At 41.8% G+C, this 21,763-nt stretch overlaps 1 protein-coding gene across 3 annotated transcripts in view; it reads right to left on the minus strand.

Annotated features, from left to right (window-relative positions):
* Window positions 1-21,763, minus strand: part of mrpl13 (mitochondrial ribosomal protein L13) — a 96,341-nt gene that overhangs the window by 48,045 nt on the left and 26,533 nt on the right. For all 3 annotated transcript variants that reach the window (XM_055634714.1, XM_055634711.1, XM_055634712.1), the window contains exons 3-4: window positions 7,427-7,520; window positions 7,018-7,078 (exon numbers count right to left, since the gene is read on the minus strand). In XM_055634714.1, coding sequence (XP_055490689.1) covers window positions 7,018-7,078; window positions 7,427-7,520 — 155 coding nt within the window. The remainder of the gene's footprint in view (window positions 1-7,017; window positions 7,079-7,426; window positions 7,521-21,763) is intronic.

Consider the following 21,763-nt stretch of genomic DNA (forward strand, 5'->3'; position numbering starts at 1 on the left):
GATTTTTCAAGAGAGAGTTAGATATATTTCTTAGGGCTAATGGAATCAAGGAATATGGGGAGAATGCAGGAATGGGGTACGGATTTTGGATGATCAGCCATGATCATATTTAATGGCGGTGCTTGCTCAAAGGACGGAATGGCTTACTCCTGCTTCATTTTCTATGTTTTTATGACTGACACAAATTGCTGGAGTAACTCAGCGGGTTAGGCAACATCCGGGTCCGGCAAGCACTTGATAAAATAGGCCAAAGTTAGCATAGTTTTGTGAAAGGGAGATCTTGCCTGATGAACCTGTTGGAATTCTTTGAGGAAGTAAATAGCAAGATAGACAAAGGAGAGCTAGTGGATGTTGTTTACCTGGATTTTCAGAAGGGGTTTGATAAGGTGCCGAATGTGAGGCTGCTAAAGAAGATGAAAGCCCATGGTATCAGAGGGAAGATACTAGTGTGGATATCAGGTTGGCTGAATGGCAGAAGGCAAAGAGTGTCAATAAAGGGGGCTTTTTCTGTCTGACTGCCAGTGACTAGTGGTGTTCTGCAGGAGTCGGTGCTGGGGCCACTATTCATGTTGTACATCAATGATTTGGATGAGTGAATTGAAGGCTTTATAAACCGTTTGCAGATGATATGAAGATAGATGGAAGAGCAGATAGTCTAGAGAAAGCATGGAATCTGCTTGATCTTCTGTAGGGGCTGAGGAAGAAAAAAAATGGGGAAAGTGCAAAACTATAATATTTGAATAAATAAAAACATAATATTCACAACTAGATAAGGATTGACAGTCTTCTTGGCTGCTTAAACATTTCATGTTGTGCTTGGTCAAAGAATGAAACAAATGAGAAACTAACAGACATTGAGAATGACAGAAACAGTCAGGGAGATAGGCGCAAATGTTGAGAAAACAGACTAGTTGTCCCATAGTTGTCCCATTGTTAGCAGTGAAAATGTCTACACCTGAGAAGTTGGAAACATAGAAAATAGTGCAGGAGGAGGCCATTTGGCCCTTCGAGCCAGCACTGCCATTCATTGTGATCATGGCTGATTATCCACAATCAGTAACCTGTGCCTGCCTTCTCCCTATACCCCTTGATTCTGCTAGCCCCTGGAGCTCTATCTAACTCTCTGTAAAATGCATCCAGTGAATTGACCTCCATTGCCTGTGGCAGAGAATTCCACAAATTCGCAACTCTCTGGGTGTAAAAGCTTTTTCTTATCTCAGTTTTAAATGCCCTCACCTTTATTCTTTGACTGGGGCCCCTGGTTCTGGACTCCCCAAAAATTGGGAACATATTTCCTGCATCTAGCTTGTCCAGTCCTTTTATAATGTTATACATTTCTATAAGATGCCCTCTCATCCTTCTAAATATTATAGATAATCACAAAGCAAAATACATAATTTCTCACACAGGCTGATCCATCAGATCCATCAGATCTTTGACCATTCTTACATTCTTCTTCTACATGATAGATAGATCCTTTATTGTCATTCAGACCTTTCGGTCTGAACGAAATTATGTTGCCTATTGATCAGCTCAATGACTTCCAGCGAAGAATATAGGTTATGCCACTTATTTTGCAAAATATATCATGGCATTAACCAATTTTTTTTGGCAGAGCCCAATAGTAGCTCTCTTGTTGTCTATTCGTTTAAAAATTGGCTGCAATTTTCCTCAGCTGTTCTCAGTTCAAGGTAGGTCAAATGTGCCTTACCTCAATCCTACACTGCAGGCAGTTTGTGAAGTCAAGCCGAGAGTTAATATTTATAAACATAAATACTTCAATGTTATAATCTTATGTAAACACTATTTATTTTTGTGTTAGGGCCACTTTGATCTGAGTTTATGTTAAGAGGGCAGCGTAGGGTGATTCCTCTCCAACTCCTCTCTGCTCCACCGGGAAGGACATTCCTGGTAACTGTTACGGAACTTAACACATGGAGGACAGTGGTGAGAGTACTGACATAGAAACATTCCACAGCATTGTACATTAGTACAGGAACGTGGCAATACACAGAAAAGATGTGAATATTCAACAATGAACAACATGTTGCAAAACTATGGAATGCTAAATAAATGACTTTCTTACGTGGCAGTTGATATGAGAGGACTTTTTGTACAACCTGAGCCACATATGGCTCATCATTCTAATGATATGTTATGTTTCTCAGATAGATTTATTTATTGAAATCATATTCTATGTCGCTCTTCCAGGGAGATGCTAACTGCATTTTGTTGTCTCTGTACTGTACACTGACAATGACAATTAAAGTTGAATCTGAATCTGAATCTGAAATAAGCCTTTCCACAATTTATGTGGGCAAATTAATGGAAAAGATACGTAGAGATAATATATATAAGCATCTGGATAAACAGGGTCTGATTAGGAACAGTCAACATGGATTTGTGCCTGGAAGGTCATGTTTGACTAATCTTCTTGAATTTTTTGAAGAGGTTACTAGGGAAATTGACGAGGGTACTGCAGTGGGTGTTGTCTATATGGAATTTAGTAAGGCCTTTGACAAGGTTCCTCATGGAAGGTTGGTTAAGAAGGTTCAACTGTTGGGTATAAATGCAGGAATAGCAAGATGGATTCAACAGTGGCTGAATGGGAGAAGCCAGAGGGTAATGGTGGATGGCTGTTTGTCGGGTTGGAGGCAGGTGACTAGTGGGGTGCCTCAGGGATCTGTGTTGGGTCCTTTGTTGTTTGTCATGTACATCAATGATCTGGATGAAGGGGTGGTAAATTGGATTAGTAAGTATGCAGATGATACCAAGATAGGCGGTGTTGTGGATAATGAAGAGGATTTCCAAAGTCTACAGAGTGATTTAGGCCATTTGGAAAAATGGGCTGAAAGATGGCAGATGGAGTTTAATGCTGATAAATGTGAGGTGTTACACCTTGGCAGGACAAATCAAAATAGGACGTACATGGTAAATGGTAGGGAATTGAAGAATACAGTTGAACAGAGGGATCTGGGTATAACTGTGCATAGTTCCTTGAAGGTGGAATCTCAAGGGTAGTAAAGAAAGCTTTTGGTATGCTAGCCTTTATAAATCAGGGCATTGAGTATAGAAGCTGGGATGTAATGTTCAAATTGTACAAGGCATTGGTGAGACCAAATCTGGAGCATGGTGTACAATTTTGGTCAACAAAATAGAGAGAGTACAGAGGAGATTTACTAGAATGTTGCCTGGGTTTCAACAACTAAGTTACAGAGAAAGGTTGAATAAGTTAGGTCTTTATTCTCTGGAGCGCAGAAGGTTAAGGGGGGACTTGATAGAGTTTAAAATGATGAGAGGGATAGACAGAGTTGATGTGGACAAGCTTTTCCCTTTGAGAATAGGGAAGATTCAAACAAGAGGACATGACTTCAGAATTAAGGGACAGAGGTTTAGGGGTAACATGAGGGGGAAACTTCTTTACTCGGAGAGTGGTAGCGGTGTGGAATGAGCTTCCAGTGGAAGTGGTGGCGGCAGGTTCGTTGGTATCATTTAAAAATAAATTGGATAGGCATATGGATGAGAAGGGAATGGAGGGTTATGGTATGAGTGCAGGCAGGTGGGACTAAGGGAAAAAAGTTGTTCGGCACGGACTTGTAGGGTCGAGATGGCCTGTTTCCGTGCTGTAATTGTTATATGGTTATATGGTTATAAATAGCATGTCCAAAGCAAACCTATCTGCGGAGAAAGTACAAATGCTGTACTTGAGAGTACGTCACTTTGTGAATTTCAAATATGGAGTAGAAACTAAAATCTCCCCACTTATACAGGCAAATAAAATAATGAACTCATTTTGAGCAACTTGAACAAAAACATAAATTCAATAATCCACGGTGTTTTATGGGTTTTTATAAGTTTTTACTTTAAAAACTTTTGGCGATTGAATTTACCGAATCTGATTGTTTAGCATTCAGTACAGCTTTTGTTTTAATGCTTTTCGAATGAAGCACAGGACAGTTCTTCAAATGTACCTCACTGGCTCTGAAGCCCTGTGGGATGCTTTTATGCTGCGCACGTTCTGCAAAATGCAAGAGTTTCTTTTACACACAATGACAGATGTAAATAATAGAGCAATTAGCTGCCAAATTCCAGTTGCATCACTGACAGAAAATCATCTTAAAAATGTAAAATAATGTGGAAGACAGAGTGCTGACAAAATGTACACCCCATTGCCCTTTCATTATGATCCTGCAACATGTGTAAAAACGGAGCACCCAAGTATCCAGTTATAAGTTACATGAACAAGTAAATAACATTAAATTTTAGGCACACAACCACAAATTTGTGGGGTTGGAATTGAATTGAATATTTTATTGTCACATGACAAGTTACAGTGAAATTCTTTGCTTGCATACCCAAGGTATGCAAATAGTCACCCATAAAGGGCGCTTACAAAGTTACAATGTACCCCCCCCTCCCCCTCCTCAAGGCGGTCCTCCCACGCCAGGTCCTCCATTGTCCATCGTTCTTTCCCTCCCTCACGGCGGTCCCCCCACGACAGATCCTCGTTTGTTCCTTTCCCCGGCAGTGGCGTCCTCATTTCTACATTGTCCGTCCTTGTCTGCCGGTCAGCGCCATCATCGACCACCGCACTGACCCTTCTACTATCGCTGCCGGGTCCTCTCTGGACGCCTCCGTGGCGCCGACCCAGGGCCCATTGGCCGCAGGCTTTGTCTACGTACGAGGTTCCACTTCCGATCCGCGCGATGCTCCGGCCAGCGAGGCATTGCCTTGGACCCGTGAGGCTCGGGCTCCAGCCTGTGAGGCTCTGGCCTCGGGGGATATTGTCGACATTTCAGGTCAAAACCCTGCATCAGACTATCATGAAGATGGATTTCAAACGACTGTACCTCAAATAAAGAGCAGTGGGGTAACGATTTAATCGTTGAGTGACACTGATGAGACTTTATTGGACACTGAGGATGATACAATGTTATAATTTCAAACTATTTCAGTCTCAGAATTGCATGGATTTTCTTTCAATGGGTAATTCATTGCCTTTGATCTAAACATGTCTTGTTCCAGCATGGATGAAACCTCTACGCTGCAATCTGGAGGTGGAATGGTCAACAGTCTTATTCCTTCTAAATGCAGGATGGTTACCTCACTTGAACAGTTTAATTGTCTAACTCAATATAGGTCAAAGACTAAGTCTAGAATCCAAGCATAAACTGCAGGTTGTCTGACAAGAGGTTGTGCAGGTTAGACTAGCCTCGCCTAAGGAGAATGGGAGAGGATCTAATTCGAGATCCTGCGGGATACTGACAGGGTGGTCCAGGAGGATGTTTCCCCTTGTTCAAAATCGAGAATGTTCGGAAATAAGGGTAACCTCTTTAACATAGATATGATGCAATATTTTTTTCTCTCAGGAAAGTCACAAGTCTTTGGAACTCTTAATAAACAACAGGTTGAAGGGTTATTGGGACAGATGGTAATGCAGAAGTGAGGGTTACAATCAGATCGTCATGATCTTATAACCATATATAACCATATAACCATATAACAATTACTGCACGGAAACAGGCCATCTCGACCCTTCTAGTCCGTGCCGAACACATAATCTCCCCTAGTCCCATATACCTGCACTCAGACCATAACCCTCCATTCATTTCCCGCCCATATAACTATCCAATGCTTATTGAATGCAGTGCAGGCTTCTGGGGCCATGCAGCCTACTGCTTCTCCTAATTTGATGCAACATTCTGCAGGTCCATTGGTAGAACTTTTAATCCAGGACTCGAGGTTGCAACACTGATGAACTGTCAGTGTTTGTTGCCATTATCATGCACAACAGACCAAAACTACTTCTGATGCTTCGATAACACACTCAGATTTACAGCCATAGTGCAACTGGTGAACCAAAATAAACAGTGCTCCAATGTCTGCTTGAACTTTGTAAGCAATTTTGTCTGAGGACTTGGGTGAACACCATGTCTTCATCACTGAGCACAAATCTGTGGCCAAAGTCGCTTCAAATGGATATTTGGCGATATTCATTGTTTTCCATATCACTTTTTCCTCTAAGTTACTATAGGTAATAATAATAATAATAATAATAATGTTTATTTATATAGCACTTTTCAACAAAACCAGTATTTGAACCAAAGTGCTTTACAGAGATTGATTAAATTAATTGAACAGATCAAATGTCAATAAATCCATACAAAACAAAAAAGAGAAAAAGAAAAAAAGACACAGAACAGTACACTATAGAAATCAACATGAAACGTCCCCCCACAGCAGAATTCACTGTGAGGGAAGGCACTAAAAATATCCAGTTCTCCCCCTCATAGTCCACCCGAGGTCGGGGTCTATATGTGGCCTCCTCAGCCAACTCGATGTTCTCAGGCCCTCTGCCGCGAAGCTGGATCATCGGCGTCGGGTGAACATTCTTCAGCGGCCTGGACTGAAGCGGCCGCTTCCTCCCTGAAGACTGCAATGTCCAAAGTTCTCACAGGCCGCGCTGGCCGGACCTCTGACACTGGCGAACTCGGACACCAGGCCCCGCGGTGTTGAAATCCAGTGCCGCCCGCCCGCAGCTGGACGCTCTGCAGCTGCAGCTCAGCGATGTTGCAGTCGGCGTTCCCAGTGCCCCGGAGCTTACCGGAAGGCGACCCGGTAAGGCATCGCCCGCTCCGTGTTGGTGTTGGTGTTGGTGTCCCAGCATCTGCACCGCCGGCGAAGCTGCAGTCCCGGCAGGAAATCGTCGCTCCAGCGCTGCTCCAGCTCGATGGTAGGCCGCACAGAGAGGACGAAGAAGCGGTTTGGAAGAAAACCGCATCTCCGACCAGGTAGGACTGGGATTAAAACAGTTTCCCCCTTCCCCCCCCACCCACCACATAAAAGAAGGTACCATATACTGTACGTCTACTGCATGTTTGCAAAACTCCACGAGCAAACAGGAGTGTGGTGATACTCCCTCAATTTATTGTAATTACTGAAAAGGTACTCTATGGTACACTAATTTGCAACCTGCCCCCAAAACAAAATGTACTTTTGAAACATCCATGTACTTACTGCAGTGGGATCCTTCTGGTGTAGCTGGGCAGCAGTCACTTGTTTAAATCCACCCGGATAACTGAAATTAAAGTTGCATTTTACATTTTCAATGTACTGCCTTCTTGCCTTTCTATACTGAAAAGCTTGGTATATTTTGATGACTTTACAAACTCAGATGTTTTATCAACATTCCTGTATTTAGCTTACTGCAATTAGATTATATCAACCGCTAATGTCTTTATTATAAAATAGACACAATGACGATGCAAAGGCTGAAGAGGAAAATGAGATAAGAGAGTTCAAGAGGTGAAGAAAGAGAGTGTATTTCACGTCTGAGGTTTGTAGGAGGAAGCCAATAGAGAACTATTTTGCCAATGTTTAAACATTTAATAAATATGGTTTAAACTACAACCTATTTGAGACTCACCCACTGTGAGAGGAGTACACCTTCTGCTCCCACTTATTTCCAGAGAATGCAATGTGCCTTGTATTTATCACCACAACATGGTCACCACAGTCACCTGCAAAGGAAATTTAAAGGGTTACTTTAATGGAAATTGGTCTTTTTATTCTGTTCACACAGAAAGGAGGATCTGGAGGCATTCAATAGACAATAGACAATAGGTGCAGGAGTAGACCATTCGGCCCTTCGAGCCATTCATTGTGATCATGGCTGATCACCCCCAATCAGTACCCCGTTCCTGCCTTCTCCCCATATCCCCTGACTCCACTATTTTAAGAGCCCTATTTACTCTCTCTTGAAAGCATCCAGAGAACCTGCCAATCCACAGGAACTGATCCTGAATCTATAGAACATTGGAAAATTATCACCAATGCAACCACGATTTCTAGAGCCACTTCCTTAAGTACCCTGGGACGCAGACCATCAGGCCCTGGGGATTTATCAGCCTTCAGTCCCATCAGTCTATCCAACACCATTTCCTGCCTAATGTGGATTTCCTTCAGTTCCTCTGTCACCCCAGATCCTCTGGCCACTAGTATATCAGGAAGATTGTTTGTGTCCTCCTTAGTGAAGACAGATCCAAAGTGCCTGTTCAACTCATCTGCCATTTCCTTGTTCCCCATAATAAATTCACCTTTTTCAGTCTTCAAGGGTCCAACTTTGGTCTTAACTAATTTTTTCCTCTTCACATACCTAAAGAAGCTTTTACTATCCTGCTTTATATTCTTGGCTAGCTTACCTTCGTACCTCATCTTTTCTCCCCGTATTGTCTTTTTGGTTATCTTCTGTTGTTCTTTAAACATTACCCAATCCCCTTGCTTCCCGCTCATCTTTGCTACGTTGTACTTCTTCACTTAAAATGTTATACTGTCCCTGACGTCCCTTGTCAGCCATGGTCGTCCCTTTCTCCCCATGGAATCTTTCTTCCTCCGAGGAATGAACTGATCCTGCACCTTCTGTATTATTCCTGGAAACACCTGCCATTATTTTTTCCACTGTCACCCATGCTAGTGTATCCTTCCAGTCAACTTTAGCCAGCTCCTCCCTCATGGCCCTGTAGTCCCCTTTATTCAACTGCATTCGATAAAGATTGAAAGAAAGATGTATGTATTGGTGGTGCCAAAGATAGACAAATTAGCTCGTTGTAGCGCATACTGTTATCCCTTATATTCCTCTGCAGAAAGTTTAGCAGAACAAGACAGACAATATTGAGCTTGACACGTGAGAACATTTAATGACATTAACTATGAATTGAAAACCACAGCAATTTGCCTAGTGGCATTCTCCGGAAAAGCAGTGGTTTCCACAGTACTTGTTCTTGACCTGGGTACACCACTGCAAGGTAAACTCCTGGATTTGATAGAACTTTATTGCTTCTAAAATTTATACACCGATCAAAAGCCAAAGAAAATGAAGATTTGACATAATTTTACTGCAATCCAACCTTCAATGGCGTTTTCACATCTGCACATTTTTCTTTTTTAAACAGATTTGGAATGTTTTGGGAGCAATTAAAAAAATTACCTTTCAGCAGTATTGAATTTTTTTGGGGGGAAAATCTTTTCTAAATAATACCGTCTGTACTAGTGGGTTTTTTCAGTCAAAGGGAAATAGCTACTACACATATACATGCATGCTGTACTCCCACAATTTATTTATAATTTTTATTTATTTCACATTGCAAATTATTAATCGTATTTATGTGTAATTAATTCCTTAACTGATTTTCTAAATCTTCCTACAATTTTCATGCTGTCAATGAAGACCAAATCTGATAAAATGCAATGTCTAAATGCAGAGTGGCTATTTGTGGATAAGATAAAGTGACATCACGTAAAAGCAAATCCAATCTCAACAACAAGTAGTTTTTGTTGTAGCTTTAACTAATTAAGTACTTTCAATATGAAGAAAGCTACCACTGCAAAAATAGATAACCGGTGACCTTGTGGCTTGCAGAGCCACTCATTTGAGATCATAGTCCAGAATGAATCGTGTTACCCTGATTGTACAAGGGAAATGAACCTTCTGCTTTTGAACATAAATTCTTCAACATCAATTTTCTCACCATGATCTCAGACGATCTGGTTGCAATGGATTTGATTTTTTTTTACACCTGAATTTCCAACACTCATGTATTTCTTGTGAATGGGGATGGCTGTTCTATTTCTTTCAACAGTTACAATTGGGTATGCAAGTTTTGAAAACTAAAGGAATTCTCAAAGGTAAACCAATTAAAAGTTTCACACGAGTTAAAAAAAGGTTGGTCTTGGAATGTTCCTGTAATCTATCCATATAAAACAAGTCATATCTTGATTCAGGTCACCAGATTTGATTTATCTGTGCCTAGCTACGAATTATAAGAAACGAGTAAGGTATCTTTTCGCACAAAACTAGGAATGTAATAATTTGCAATGGTCTAAAAAGATTACAAGTATAAATATGGTCCCTCCACGAGTGATTTGTCTTTCACTGAAATAACACGTCAGGGTAGCGATTAACTGTTAGAAAGGTCTTCCTGCAAAAAGAATGTTAGCAACTGGTGACTTTGGAAATTGTTCAAAAAATACTCTTGAGCATGATTAAATGAAAAATACATGGATGTGAAAATATCACAGCAGGCTGCAATACTGTAAGATGAACTCCATTTTTAATTTCCTTTGGCATTTGAAGTTCCCTTAAGTCGCTAAATAAAACATCTTTTAACAGTTTGAGCTGAACTCAAAATGGTTTTAGGAGGGTAGTTCACCTTCAAAGCCTTTTCTAGTCTCATGCCCGGCTATTGCTCGGGTTGCTGCATGCTCCCAAGGAAAAACTTGCTGTTGGATATTAGGAAAGTCAGCACCAAACTTATTGCAGAAATTGACAGCAGAGGAGGCCTTTGGGACACCAAATTATCCATATTCCTGCCGAGACCTAATCAGCAAGTCATGAAAGCACAAGCCTGAAACCTTTCATTTTATAATCAATGCCTCCATTTATAAACCAAAGTCTCCACATATAACCCAAGTAATTTGCAATAACAATAGTGAAGGCTGAAAATAGTAGATAAGACAGCATTTAAGAAATAGTTAATGCTTCGGGTTGATGACCTTTCATCAGAATTTGATGTAAACTATATGAAGTTTCAAACACCATATCAATCTTAGGTTCAAAGACCATCACCATCAATGATGGCAGAGTTCATTGTTCAAGTGGCAGAGGTCAAAACTGACATTCAAGCCAGAAGTGCTGAGTAATTATCCATAGAGTTATAGAGCAAATCAACATGGCCAAAGGCCCTTCGGCCAAACTCATTCATGACGACCAAGATGCCCCAAATAAGCTAGTTATATTTGCTTGCATTTGGCCCATATTCCTCTAAACCTTCCCTGCTCATGTGCCTGTCCAAACGACTTTTACATGTTGGTTTTCTCCGAGATTCTGATCATCACAGAAGCCAGTCTTCAACCAGATCAATTCAATCCACAAGATATCAAGAAAGAACTTCAGAACTACAGAAACCAAGTCCATAGGGCCAGAAAATATCCCAGCTGTATTAGAGAAGTTTTGTGCCTTTAGCCAAGGCTACTCCAGTGCAGTTACAACACTGGCATCTACCTGACAATGTGCAAATTTGCACAGAAAATTTAGGACAAATTCACTCCAGCTAATCGTTGCTCAATCAATCTCAGACAATCACAGCCCAATAAAAATGTCCAATAAAAAAAAGTCCTGCCTCCTTTATCTTATGAATAGATTAAAAACAGAATCTCTCTGTTCATTCATACCTCAATATTTTGCCATGTCTATTATACTGCCTTCCGAATCTAGCATCATATTGCACTTGGGCTGAAGTCCATCTGCAATGTTTCTGAATATTTCATCTTGCCTGTCATCCTGAAGTCTACAACTATCCACATCATTGCCTATAAAGATCCAGCTGGACGAGGCATTAGTTAGTTTACACTAAGAATGTTGTGGTTAGTTCTGGTCTCCACTATAGAAAGAACGTGGCTGTGCTAGAAAGAATATAAAGAGATCCTTCAGCAAGTGTCCTGGAATGCAAGGCTTTAGTTACAAGGACATATTGCAGCGGCTGAAACGCACAATGCTGAGGGGTGACCCGAAAGGCATTTATAAAATGATGAGGGGCATAAATAGAGTAGATATTCACAAGTTATTTCAAAGGTTGGGGAATTTGAAACAGACGACACCAAGTTTAAGGTGGGAGGGAATATATTTAATGGAGATTGAGCTACAGTGGGTATATGGAACTAGCTACCAGACGATAGACACAAAGTGTTGGAGTAACTCAGTGGGACAGGCAGTATCTCTGGAGAGAAGGAATGGGTGGCGTTTCAGGTCGAGGCCCTTCTTCCGGTCATGTTCTCAAACTTGGATGGAGTTTTTGCGGACATTTTCAACCTCTGAGGTTAGAGGTTCCCACCTGCTTTAAGAGGGCATCAATAATACCGTGCCCAAGAAGAGTTAGGTGACGTGCCTTGACAACTCTCGACCAATAGGACTAACGTCCGTGGTGATGAAGTGCTTTGAGAGGTTGGTTATGGCGTATATCAACTCCTACCTCAACAAGAACCTCGACCCATTACAGCTTGCCTACTGCCACAACAGGTCAACAGAGGATGCAATCTCATTGGCTCTCTACTCTGCACTTAGACAATAAAAACACATACGTCAGGCTGTTGTTTATAGACTACAGCTCGGTGTTCAATACCATCATCCCTCCAAGCTGGTTACCAAGCTAATGGAACTGGGTCTCTGCACATCTCTCTGCAACTGAAACCTCGATTACCTCATCCACAGACCAGTCTGTTAGAATTGGCAAAAACACTTCTCAATAACAATCAGTATGTGCTCAGCCCCCTGCTTTACCCACTCTATACTCATGACTGTGTAGCCGGATACAGTGCGAACTCCATCATTAAGTTTGCCGATGAAGCCACCTTTGTTGAATGAATTACAGATAGTGATGAGTCGGAGTATAGAAGTGAGAGCCACCGATTGCCAAAGGGTGCCAGCACAACAACCTGGCTCTCAATGTAAGTAAGACCAAGGAACTGATTGTGGACTTTGGAAGAGGAAAGATGAGGACCCCCTAAACCGGCCTATATTGACAGGATGATGGTGGACAGAGTCAAAAGCTTCAAATTCCTGGGCGTGCATATTTCTGAAGGTCTTTCCTGGACCCAGCACACTGAATCAATTATAAAGAAAGCACATCAATGCTTCTACTTCCTGAGAAGATTACGAAGATTCTGTATGTCAGAGAGGTTCTCTAAAACATCCACAGGTATACAGTAGAGAACATATTTACTGGTTGCATCACGGCCTGGTTCCGCAACTTGAATATCCAGGAGCGAAGAAGACTGCAAAAAGTTGTGAACACTGCTCAGTACATCATGGGTTCTGATCACCCCACCATCGAAGGGATTTCAAAAAGGCAGCCAGCATCATCAGTGACCTACAGCACCCTGTAATTTGACGGAACAAGCTCTCCATTCTGAAAATATAAGTGTCCGAAAGGTTGCAAATGCGATTTATGGCGAGAGATACTGAAACCTCACTTAATATGCAAGGTGTGAAAATCTATTGGAAGAATTCTTATTGGAAGAATTAGGTTAGGTAACATCCCCAGTGAGTTGGAGGAGTGGGAAAAGTTCTCAACTGCTCTGAGCAAGCCCATTAATGCTATACTACTTAATAATCATAGCATTTAGTGTGCTCAGCACAAGGCACAGGTTGGACCCAAAGGACAACGGGCAAAGGACATTTATTTGTCACGTACACCAATTGGTGTAGTGAAATTTGTCTTGCCATGCAGCACACAGGTAAAGATAAGACACAACATTAAAGAATTGAACAATAAACATAAAAAAACATCCCCCCACAATGGTTCCCATTATGAGGGAAGGCACAACGTCCAGTCCCCATCCCCATGTCCACCCATAGTCGGGCCTATTGAGGCCTCCGCAGTCGCCGCTGCCACGGCCTGAGGTTCTAGGCCGTGATGGTGCTCCGGCATCGGGAGAACCTTCTCAGCGGCTGGGATACCTGGAACGGCCGCTTCTTAACTGGAGACCGCAGATTCCGAAGCCAACAGGCCGCGCTCGATGGAGCTCCACCACTGGCGATCTCGTTGTACGATCCCAGGCTCCGCGATGTTTAAGGTCAGCGCCGCCGCCCACGGCTGGCCGCTCCACAGTCCCGCAGCTCCGCGATGTTTTACTCGGCGGTCTTTAGCTCACCGGTGCTCCAGCGCAGCGACCCGGGCAAGGCATCGCCCGCTCCGCTCCGCGATAGCGCTCCAGCGCTGTGCCGCAGACGAAGCCGAGGTTCTGGGCGATCCCCGACAGGAAACGCCGCTCCAGGTTGCTCGTAGTCCGCTAGGACGGGTCGACGGTGCAGCCCGGAGAAAAGCTGCCTCTCCGACCAGGTAGGAACCCTAGAAAACAGTTTCCCTCTTCCCCTCCCCCCTTCCCCCACATAAAAAGGCTAGAACTCTGAAGACAAAAAACTCAACTAACTAAAAATAAAAAGAGAGAAAAAACGACAAGCTGCAGGCTGGGCAGCCATACCCGCACAGGATATACCCCCTACTGGTCAACTAGCATACATCCTTATCTGTGTCCATGACAATCAACCAACGTGATCCCATGATGCATTTTTTGGCCTCCTTACACAGAAACTCACTTAACACACTGGCGCAATTCTAACATGGTGTTGGTATTATTTTTTACTATTGTCACGTCCACTGAGATACAGCGAAACACATTGTTTGTTTGCTATACATACTATACACAAGTACAATCAAGCTATAAACAAGTGTAAGGAGCATTCTAAAATTACAGATAAAGTGTAGATATTTAAAAAGTACAAGGTCCACAATAAGATGTGAGCACTTTATGATCGATCAGTAGAGTTCAGTAACTTGATAACGTTTAATTTCCTAAAAAGAAAACTTGGTCAATTACTTTTTTCTCCTCAAATTCAGGCAGGTGAACCTTGTGCTGCATGTTATTACTAAGTAACTTAATCGAGGCTAACTTGTATCATATTGGATGGAGTGTCACGGAGAGACTCCTAGACTTTATTTCCATTTTGCTGCATCCATGGTCTTTTTGAAGGAGACAGACTGCAGATTTTCAAATGCCAGACAAATTTATTGAAAGAGTAAAATAACATTGGCAGCAAATACAAACAACGTTGAAAATTTGTTAAACGACTACTGTATAAACGAAAAGAAAAATAACAAGGCACAGAAAATTATAGCAAAGAAAGAGGCCTTCAGCTAAACCCTGTCCTTGCCAGCTGAACAACTAAAGCTCGGAGTCACGCTAAAGACGTGTACTTTATCACAGTCTGAGAAGAGTGGTTAAATGGGACCGTCTCCTGCACAGTGGAAGACTAACATTTTACAATAAAGGAAGCAGCCCTGTCAGTTGCTGAGACAGACTTGTCAAAGTTGCTTTGATGAGAAACCACAGAAAGTTGAAGTGGAGATAATTCTCAGGATTAAGAAACAGGAAGGGAAGCTTTATAAAAGACAAAGGCAAATTTGGTAGGGTTTCAAGAATTGCTTTTAACCCACGGCTTAACATTCACATACCAATGTACAGATTGGAGTGTTAGTACACGACTGTATATTTGAGCAAAAGCAACCTTTGACAATGGAAAATCAAGATTCACGTCACACTTAATTTTGAAGTTATAGTTATTATCGGTTTCTTATAAAGCTATTTTAAAAAAAAATAAAGAATAAAATAAAAAAGAAAGAAAGCACACGAGACTCATCTCCAGGTGGCAGACAGATTGCGGAGCACAGCTGCCCTCAAAGTACCATAAAGCTGGCCATCTAAATTGATAGGAAATGAATGAATAGCAAAGCAATGGGAAATACTGTAATAGCATTTTGGATGGAGAAATAAGTGTAGGCAAGACTCCCATGTTGAAAAAAAACTGTGACCAGATTCACTCTGAAATAATACAGATTTACAACATAGCAAAGGAGGCTATTTAGTCCTTTGCATCTATGCTGACACTGAAAGAACTGCAGATGCTGGTTTACAAGAAAAGACACAAAGTGCTGGAGTAACTCAGCAGGTCAGGCAACATTGCTGGAGAACATAGATAGGATGGCATTTTGGGTCGGGAGCCTTCGGGACCTGAAACATCACCTATCCATGTTCTCCAGAGATGCTTCCTGATCCGCTGAGTTACTCCAGCACTCTGCATCCAAAGCTAACACCATTGTTTTGCTCTCTTCTCCACAGCCCAGTAGCATCGTTGATTATAAATCATTCTGCATTATTTCCTCAATAGATTGCAAAGAAATAATCATTTAAATGTAATTTCAACTTCAGGAAGCCCAGTTTATTTTTCTCGGTCTTCTAAACGAGTCAACCGATGAGCAGAAAGTAAATCAGGATTCTTTCATAGATTGACAGATTAAGATGAAGATTTGTTTTTCTTGGTGTAAAGTGCTCTATTATACTTGGTGAACCATGACTAGAGAACCCAAGTTAAAACTTCAGTTTGAAAAGTTCCCATGACCGAATTCAACAGGAGGGATAAACACACATACAAAAACTTACAGCATTATAACTACATCAACATGCAAATGCACTGTTTATTGTTACACAATAACCTGGTTGCTGAGGTTCTATAATAAGACATTGTACGTACCTACAGCAATTCTTTCACCACTGTGAGCTGTCCAAAAGTTCTGAGAAGCATGGTAAACCAAATAATCAGTGGCAAACAGTGCATAATTCATTGCATGCTCAATCTCTGGAGTAACGGAGACATTTAAAGAAAAACAGCCTGTGCTGGTTGAATTACCTGCTGCTGACTGAGAATTGAAGGAAAGGTCAGCTGTCACCTCCTCAGTAGGTTTCATTAAAGATTAGAGCCCAAGTTTTGAAGTTAACAGCAACTTGACAGTATTCACCACTCACCTCAGTAAGGAAATGAAATACCTGCAATGATCCACCCAGCAAAACAATAAATATTCTATGACAAGTTATTCTTCATTGTGGATTCAAAAGGTTTAATCGCACAGGGGAGGCAAACTTATCACCACCCTACAAAAATCCAAATAAAGCTGCCATCGTCACATTCCCAGACTTAGCCAGAACTGATATACATTCTAATCTCTTAAAAATCCTCCACATATTTCTGAAAGAATCAAGAACACACAAAAAACATAAATCTAATTAACAAGTTATCAAAGACATCATAAAAAAAGCAGAGAAAGGATTTTAAAAGTCTGTTATCAGGGTCTCACTGGCTGGTCACTCCAATAGAATAACAGTAGAATCAGTAGAATAACAGTTTCCTCCATATCTATAAGGCATTAACCTATGTAGTCTCTCGCTTCCTAGACTTCATTTTGAATTCCATATCAGAGGCTAAATTACAATAGCTGGCAGATTTACTCATTTGTACATGCATAACCAGAAGTCGCAAAGGTTCACTGAGTGATGTCAATCGCTGGTAACATTGCACCATTATAATGCTTTCTGGATGAAGGTGTACACTGCCTGTCAAGATCTGAAAAGAAATCTAGCAGTTTCTGGTGGCTCCCTATATTTGTAAATACATCTCAAGATCTAGTCTTCTGCTTGAAATCCTTTATTCTAGTTACAGTCTCATTGGACTATAGAAGATCCCTTTGATGGTCACTTTTCTACATTCCTTCATGAATATTAAGCACACTTAACAAAATATGCATGTCTAAGCTGGACTGTTAGATCTGTTTAGTTTCATGTTTTTTTTTAATTTTTTTTATTTTTTATAAAGTGTTAAGAGATACAGTGGAGAAACGGGCCCTTCACGCTAACCAGCAATCTCTGTTACACCAGCACGCACTCGGGACAATTTACATTTTTTACCGAAGCCAATTAACCTACATACTTTATGTCTTTGTAGTGTGCGATGAAAGCACACAGTCACAGGGAGAATGTACAAACTCCGTTCAGGCAGGATTGAACTCGGGTCTCCAGCGCTGTAAGGCTGCAACTCTACCCCTGTACCACCGTGCTGTGGTGTGGGGCACGTGGCAAATAAGGAAATTAAGATTTGCATGCCATAGAAATAACACAGTAACCATTGGGACTTCAACTGACAACTGACAAACTTAATTGGTACTGCCAATGTTAGGTTGGATTCCAGGAATGCATTGGAGAATAATTTCTAGATCAGTATGTTTATGTCAATAAGGGGCAGGTTATTTCAGATTCAGTATAGTGCAACAAGAAATTGTTAATTAATTATCTTGATGTGAAGGGGCCGCCTGGGAAAGAGCGATCATTATACAATACCCTCCATAATGTTTGGGACAAAGACCCATCATTTATTTATTTGCCTCTGTACTCCACAATTTAAGATTTGTAATAGGAAAAACTCACATGTAGTTATGGGGCACATTGTCAGATTTTAATAAAGGCCATTTTTATACATTTTGGTTTCACCATGTAGAAATTACAGCTGTGTTTACACATAGTCCCCCGTGCAGGTGTAGGGCATTCGGCCCTCCGAAGGAGCACCGCCATTCAATATGACCATGGCTGATCATCCAAAATCTGAAAAAGGTTCCTGCACACCTTTGGAATGTGGAAGGAAACAAGAGCACCCGGAGAAAACCCATGTGATCAAAGGGAAAAGAAGCAAACTCCATACAAACAGCACCCATATTCAGGATCAATTCCGGGTCTCTGGCACTTTTAGGCAGCAAATTTATGGCCAATGTACTGCCCCATAAATCCCCAGTCTTGAACTGAATTAAAACATACAGTAGCTGTAAAGGGGGACATAGCGTCACTTCGAGATTAAAGACTGAAAATAGATTATTTCTTTTTTTTTTTTTTTTTAAGTAACCAAAGTTATCAACATATAATTTTTTGTGTGTTGGATAACAAAATATAGTGGCGCAGAATTGCTGCCTCACACGCCAGGGATCTGTGTTCGATCCTGTCCTCGGGCACTGTCTGTGTTGAATTTGCACATTCTCCCTGCAAGCGTGTGGGTTTCCTCCCACGCCCCAAAGACCCATTGACTTTGTAGGTTAACATGTCTCTGTAAAATTGCCCCTAATGTGTAGGCAATGGGTAAGGAAAAAGGGATAACAGAACTTGTGTGCATGGGTGGTAGACAAAAAAGCTGGAGAAACTCAGTGGGTGAGGCAGTATCTATGGAGCGAAGGAATGGAGCGACGTTTCGGGTCGAGACCCTTCTTCAGACTGATGTCGGGGGGTGGGGGGGGAGGGAAAGAAAGGAAGAGGTGGAGACAGTAGGCTGTGGGAGAGCTGGGAATGGGAGGGGAAGGAGGCAGAAAGCAAGGACTACCTGAAATTGGAGAAGCCAAAGTTCATACCACTGGGCTGTAAACTACCCAAGCGAAATATGAGGTGCTGTTACTCCAATTTGCGGTGGGCCTCACTCTGGCCATGGAGGAGGCCCAGGACAGAAAGATCGGATTCGGAATGGGAGTGGGAGTTGAAGTGCTGAGCCACTGGGAGATCAGGTTGGTTATTGCGAACCGAGTGGAGGTGTTGTGCGAAGCGATCGCCAAGCCTACGCTTCGTCTCACCGAAGGTACACAAAAATGCTGGAGAAACTCAGCGGGTGCAGCAGCATCTATGGAGCGAAGGAAATAGGCGACGTTTCAGGCCAAAACCCTTCTTCAGTCTGAAGAAGGGTTTCGGCCCGAAACGTCGCCTATTTCCTTCGCTCCATAGATGCTGCTGCACCCGCTGAGTTTCTCCAGCATTTTTGTGTACCTTCGATCTTCCAGCATCCGCAGTTCCTTCTTGAACACTTGGTCTCACCGAGGTTGATCATACGCCGAATAATCCAACGACATTTCTGTTTGGAAGTGGAAAGAAATAATAGAAATTGCATTCATTGCAACATGTAAAAAGTGTTGAAATACTGTATTATAATTTTGCTGCATGTCATTGTGGTATATATCATGGCTTGATTGGTGAATATGTTTAGTTTGTGACTTTATTTGAAGCAGAAATAATATGTGAATGCTTCATTGAGCATAATTCCGATTGGTAACTACGCACTTCGTCCAAGCACATTATCGCACACGTCATGAAAGCTGTGTTAAATGACCACCTAAACTGTCATTTGGCAACCTAAAAGCTGCCTATGTTGCCCGGCTGACAACAGAGAGAAAAAAAGTTAAGTGAGAGCCCTGATCGGGAACATTTTTCCTGCGTATATCCTGTCCAATCCTCTAGGAATTTTATATGTTTCTATAAGAACCCCTCTCATCCTTCTAAATTCCAGATTGGTCCAAATGGCTTGTTTCTGTGCCGTATTACATGTGAACCTTGTTTGCCACCTGTCTTTGAACTGTCAGCAGATTTTGCCGACAATGCAAATATCAACATCTGTCCAAAGTAGCTCCAGATGCTCTGAAAGTTAAGTGACTTCATTCAATTAATACTGATGCATTGTTGGACTATTAATTACAGTCGACAAACATATATGTAAAGATAGACTTTATAGCTAAAACTTCAATGTTACAATTATTAATTTCATCTTCCAGATGAAGAGAAATGTTTTTGCTGGCCTGCTGTTTTTGAAGTTTCATATGGAACATGGCAGGTGCTGATGGATATTAAAAAGTCGCCTGGCCACGTGCAACACACAATGCATCCCATTGACCTGTCTGTCAGGTGTACTTAATTAATCAAATACACTGTGGAGGCTTGACAGCAAACGTTATGCTCCAACATTATGCCTGAGGAGATATTTAAAAAAATTGGAAAATTGGTTTGCCTTTAAAATAATAGCTTACAAAATCATTCCTAAAATTCTTCCGCTTCATTTGGAGGTCAGAGGATAACGAAAAGGGAAGAAAAAATGTCAGTTTCCTGTTTTTAAAATGTTTGCGCCACATTCCACGACCCAGGCCCAGGAATCCACAAATGTTGGGTTAAAACGTACAGCACAATGCCGGAATCACTCAATCTCCACCTACTGAAGGAAGTACAGAGCTTCAGGTGTAGATCTCACCCCAGCACAGCTGAGATTGATCTCTGACACTTGGAAGATTATGGCTGCAGCCCTGGGCACTGCTCACATACGGGATGATGCACTGGGATATCAGCTTGTTGCCAGTGCAAGTATACTTTTGTAGTAGAGTCATAGCACTGGCATCTCAACTTCATTGTCACTGAGTCACAGAGAGATACAACATCGTGTTAGCATTCATAGCAAAAGGATTTGAGTATAGGAGCAGGGAGGTTCTACTGCAGTTGTACAGGGTCTTGGTGAGACCACACCTGGAGTATTGCGTACAGTTTTGGTCTCCTAATCTGAGGAAAGACATTCTTGCCATAGAGGGAGTACAGAGAAGGTTCACCAGACTGATTCCTGCGATGTCAAGACTTTCATATGAAGAAAGACTGGATAGACTCGGCTTGTACTCACTAGAATTTAGAAGATTGAGGAGGGATCTTATAAAAACTTACAAAATTCTTAAGGGGTTGGACAGGCTAGATGCAGGAAGATTGTACCCGATGTTGGGGAAGTCCAGAACAAGGGGTCACAGCTTAAGGATAGAGGGGAAATCTTTTAGGACTGAGATGAGAAAAACATTTTTTACACAGAGAGTGGTGAATCTCTGGAATTCTCTACCACAGAAGATAGTTGAGGCCATTTCATTGGCTATATTTATGCGGGAGTTAGATGTGCCCCTTGTGGCTAAAGGGATCAGGGGGAATGGAGAGAAGGCAGGTACAGGATACTGAGTTGGATGATCAGCCATGATCATATTGAATGCTGGTGCAGGTTCGAAGGGCCAAATGGCCTACTCCTGCACCTATTTTCTATGTTTCTATGTTAAAGAGAGATACAGCATAAACCTACAGAGAGATACAGCACAGTTATAGAGTTATAGCATAGTGTATAAAAGAGATACAGCAGAGAGTTACAGAGCGAAAGAGCATTGAGTTACAGAGAAATGCAGCATAGAGTTACAGAGATAGAGCATACGATTACAAAGGTAGAGCACAGAGTTACAGAGAGATAGATACAGCATGGAAATAGGCCCTTTGACCTGCCGAATCCGTATCAATTTTTGATGCCAGAGTGCCAATATCTTATTTTCAAAACTAAATGAACAACTTTCCTCTTCTCCCCAGCACGAGAGAATGGTTTCCACTCCCACCCCCATACCGAGATCCGGTTTCAGCATATCTATCCAATCATCAACTTCAAAGCCAAGCAACGCTTCAAGACTGGAAAGAACTCCCTTCCTTTTGTCTTGGCAGCAAGCAGAGTGATTGC

The sequence above is a fragment of the Leucoraja erinacea genome, chromosome 4 (genome assembly GCF_028641065.1).
Source record: "Leucoraja erinacea ecotype New England chromosome 4, Leri_hhj_1, whole genome shotgun sequence".
Classification (NCBI taxonomy): Eukaryota; Metazoa; Chordata; class Chondrichthyes; order Rajiformes; family Rajidae; genus Leucoraja; species Leucoraja erinaceus.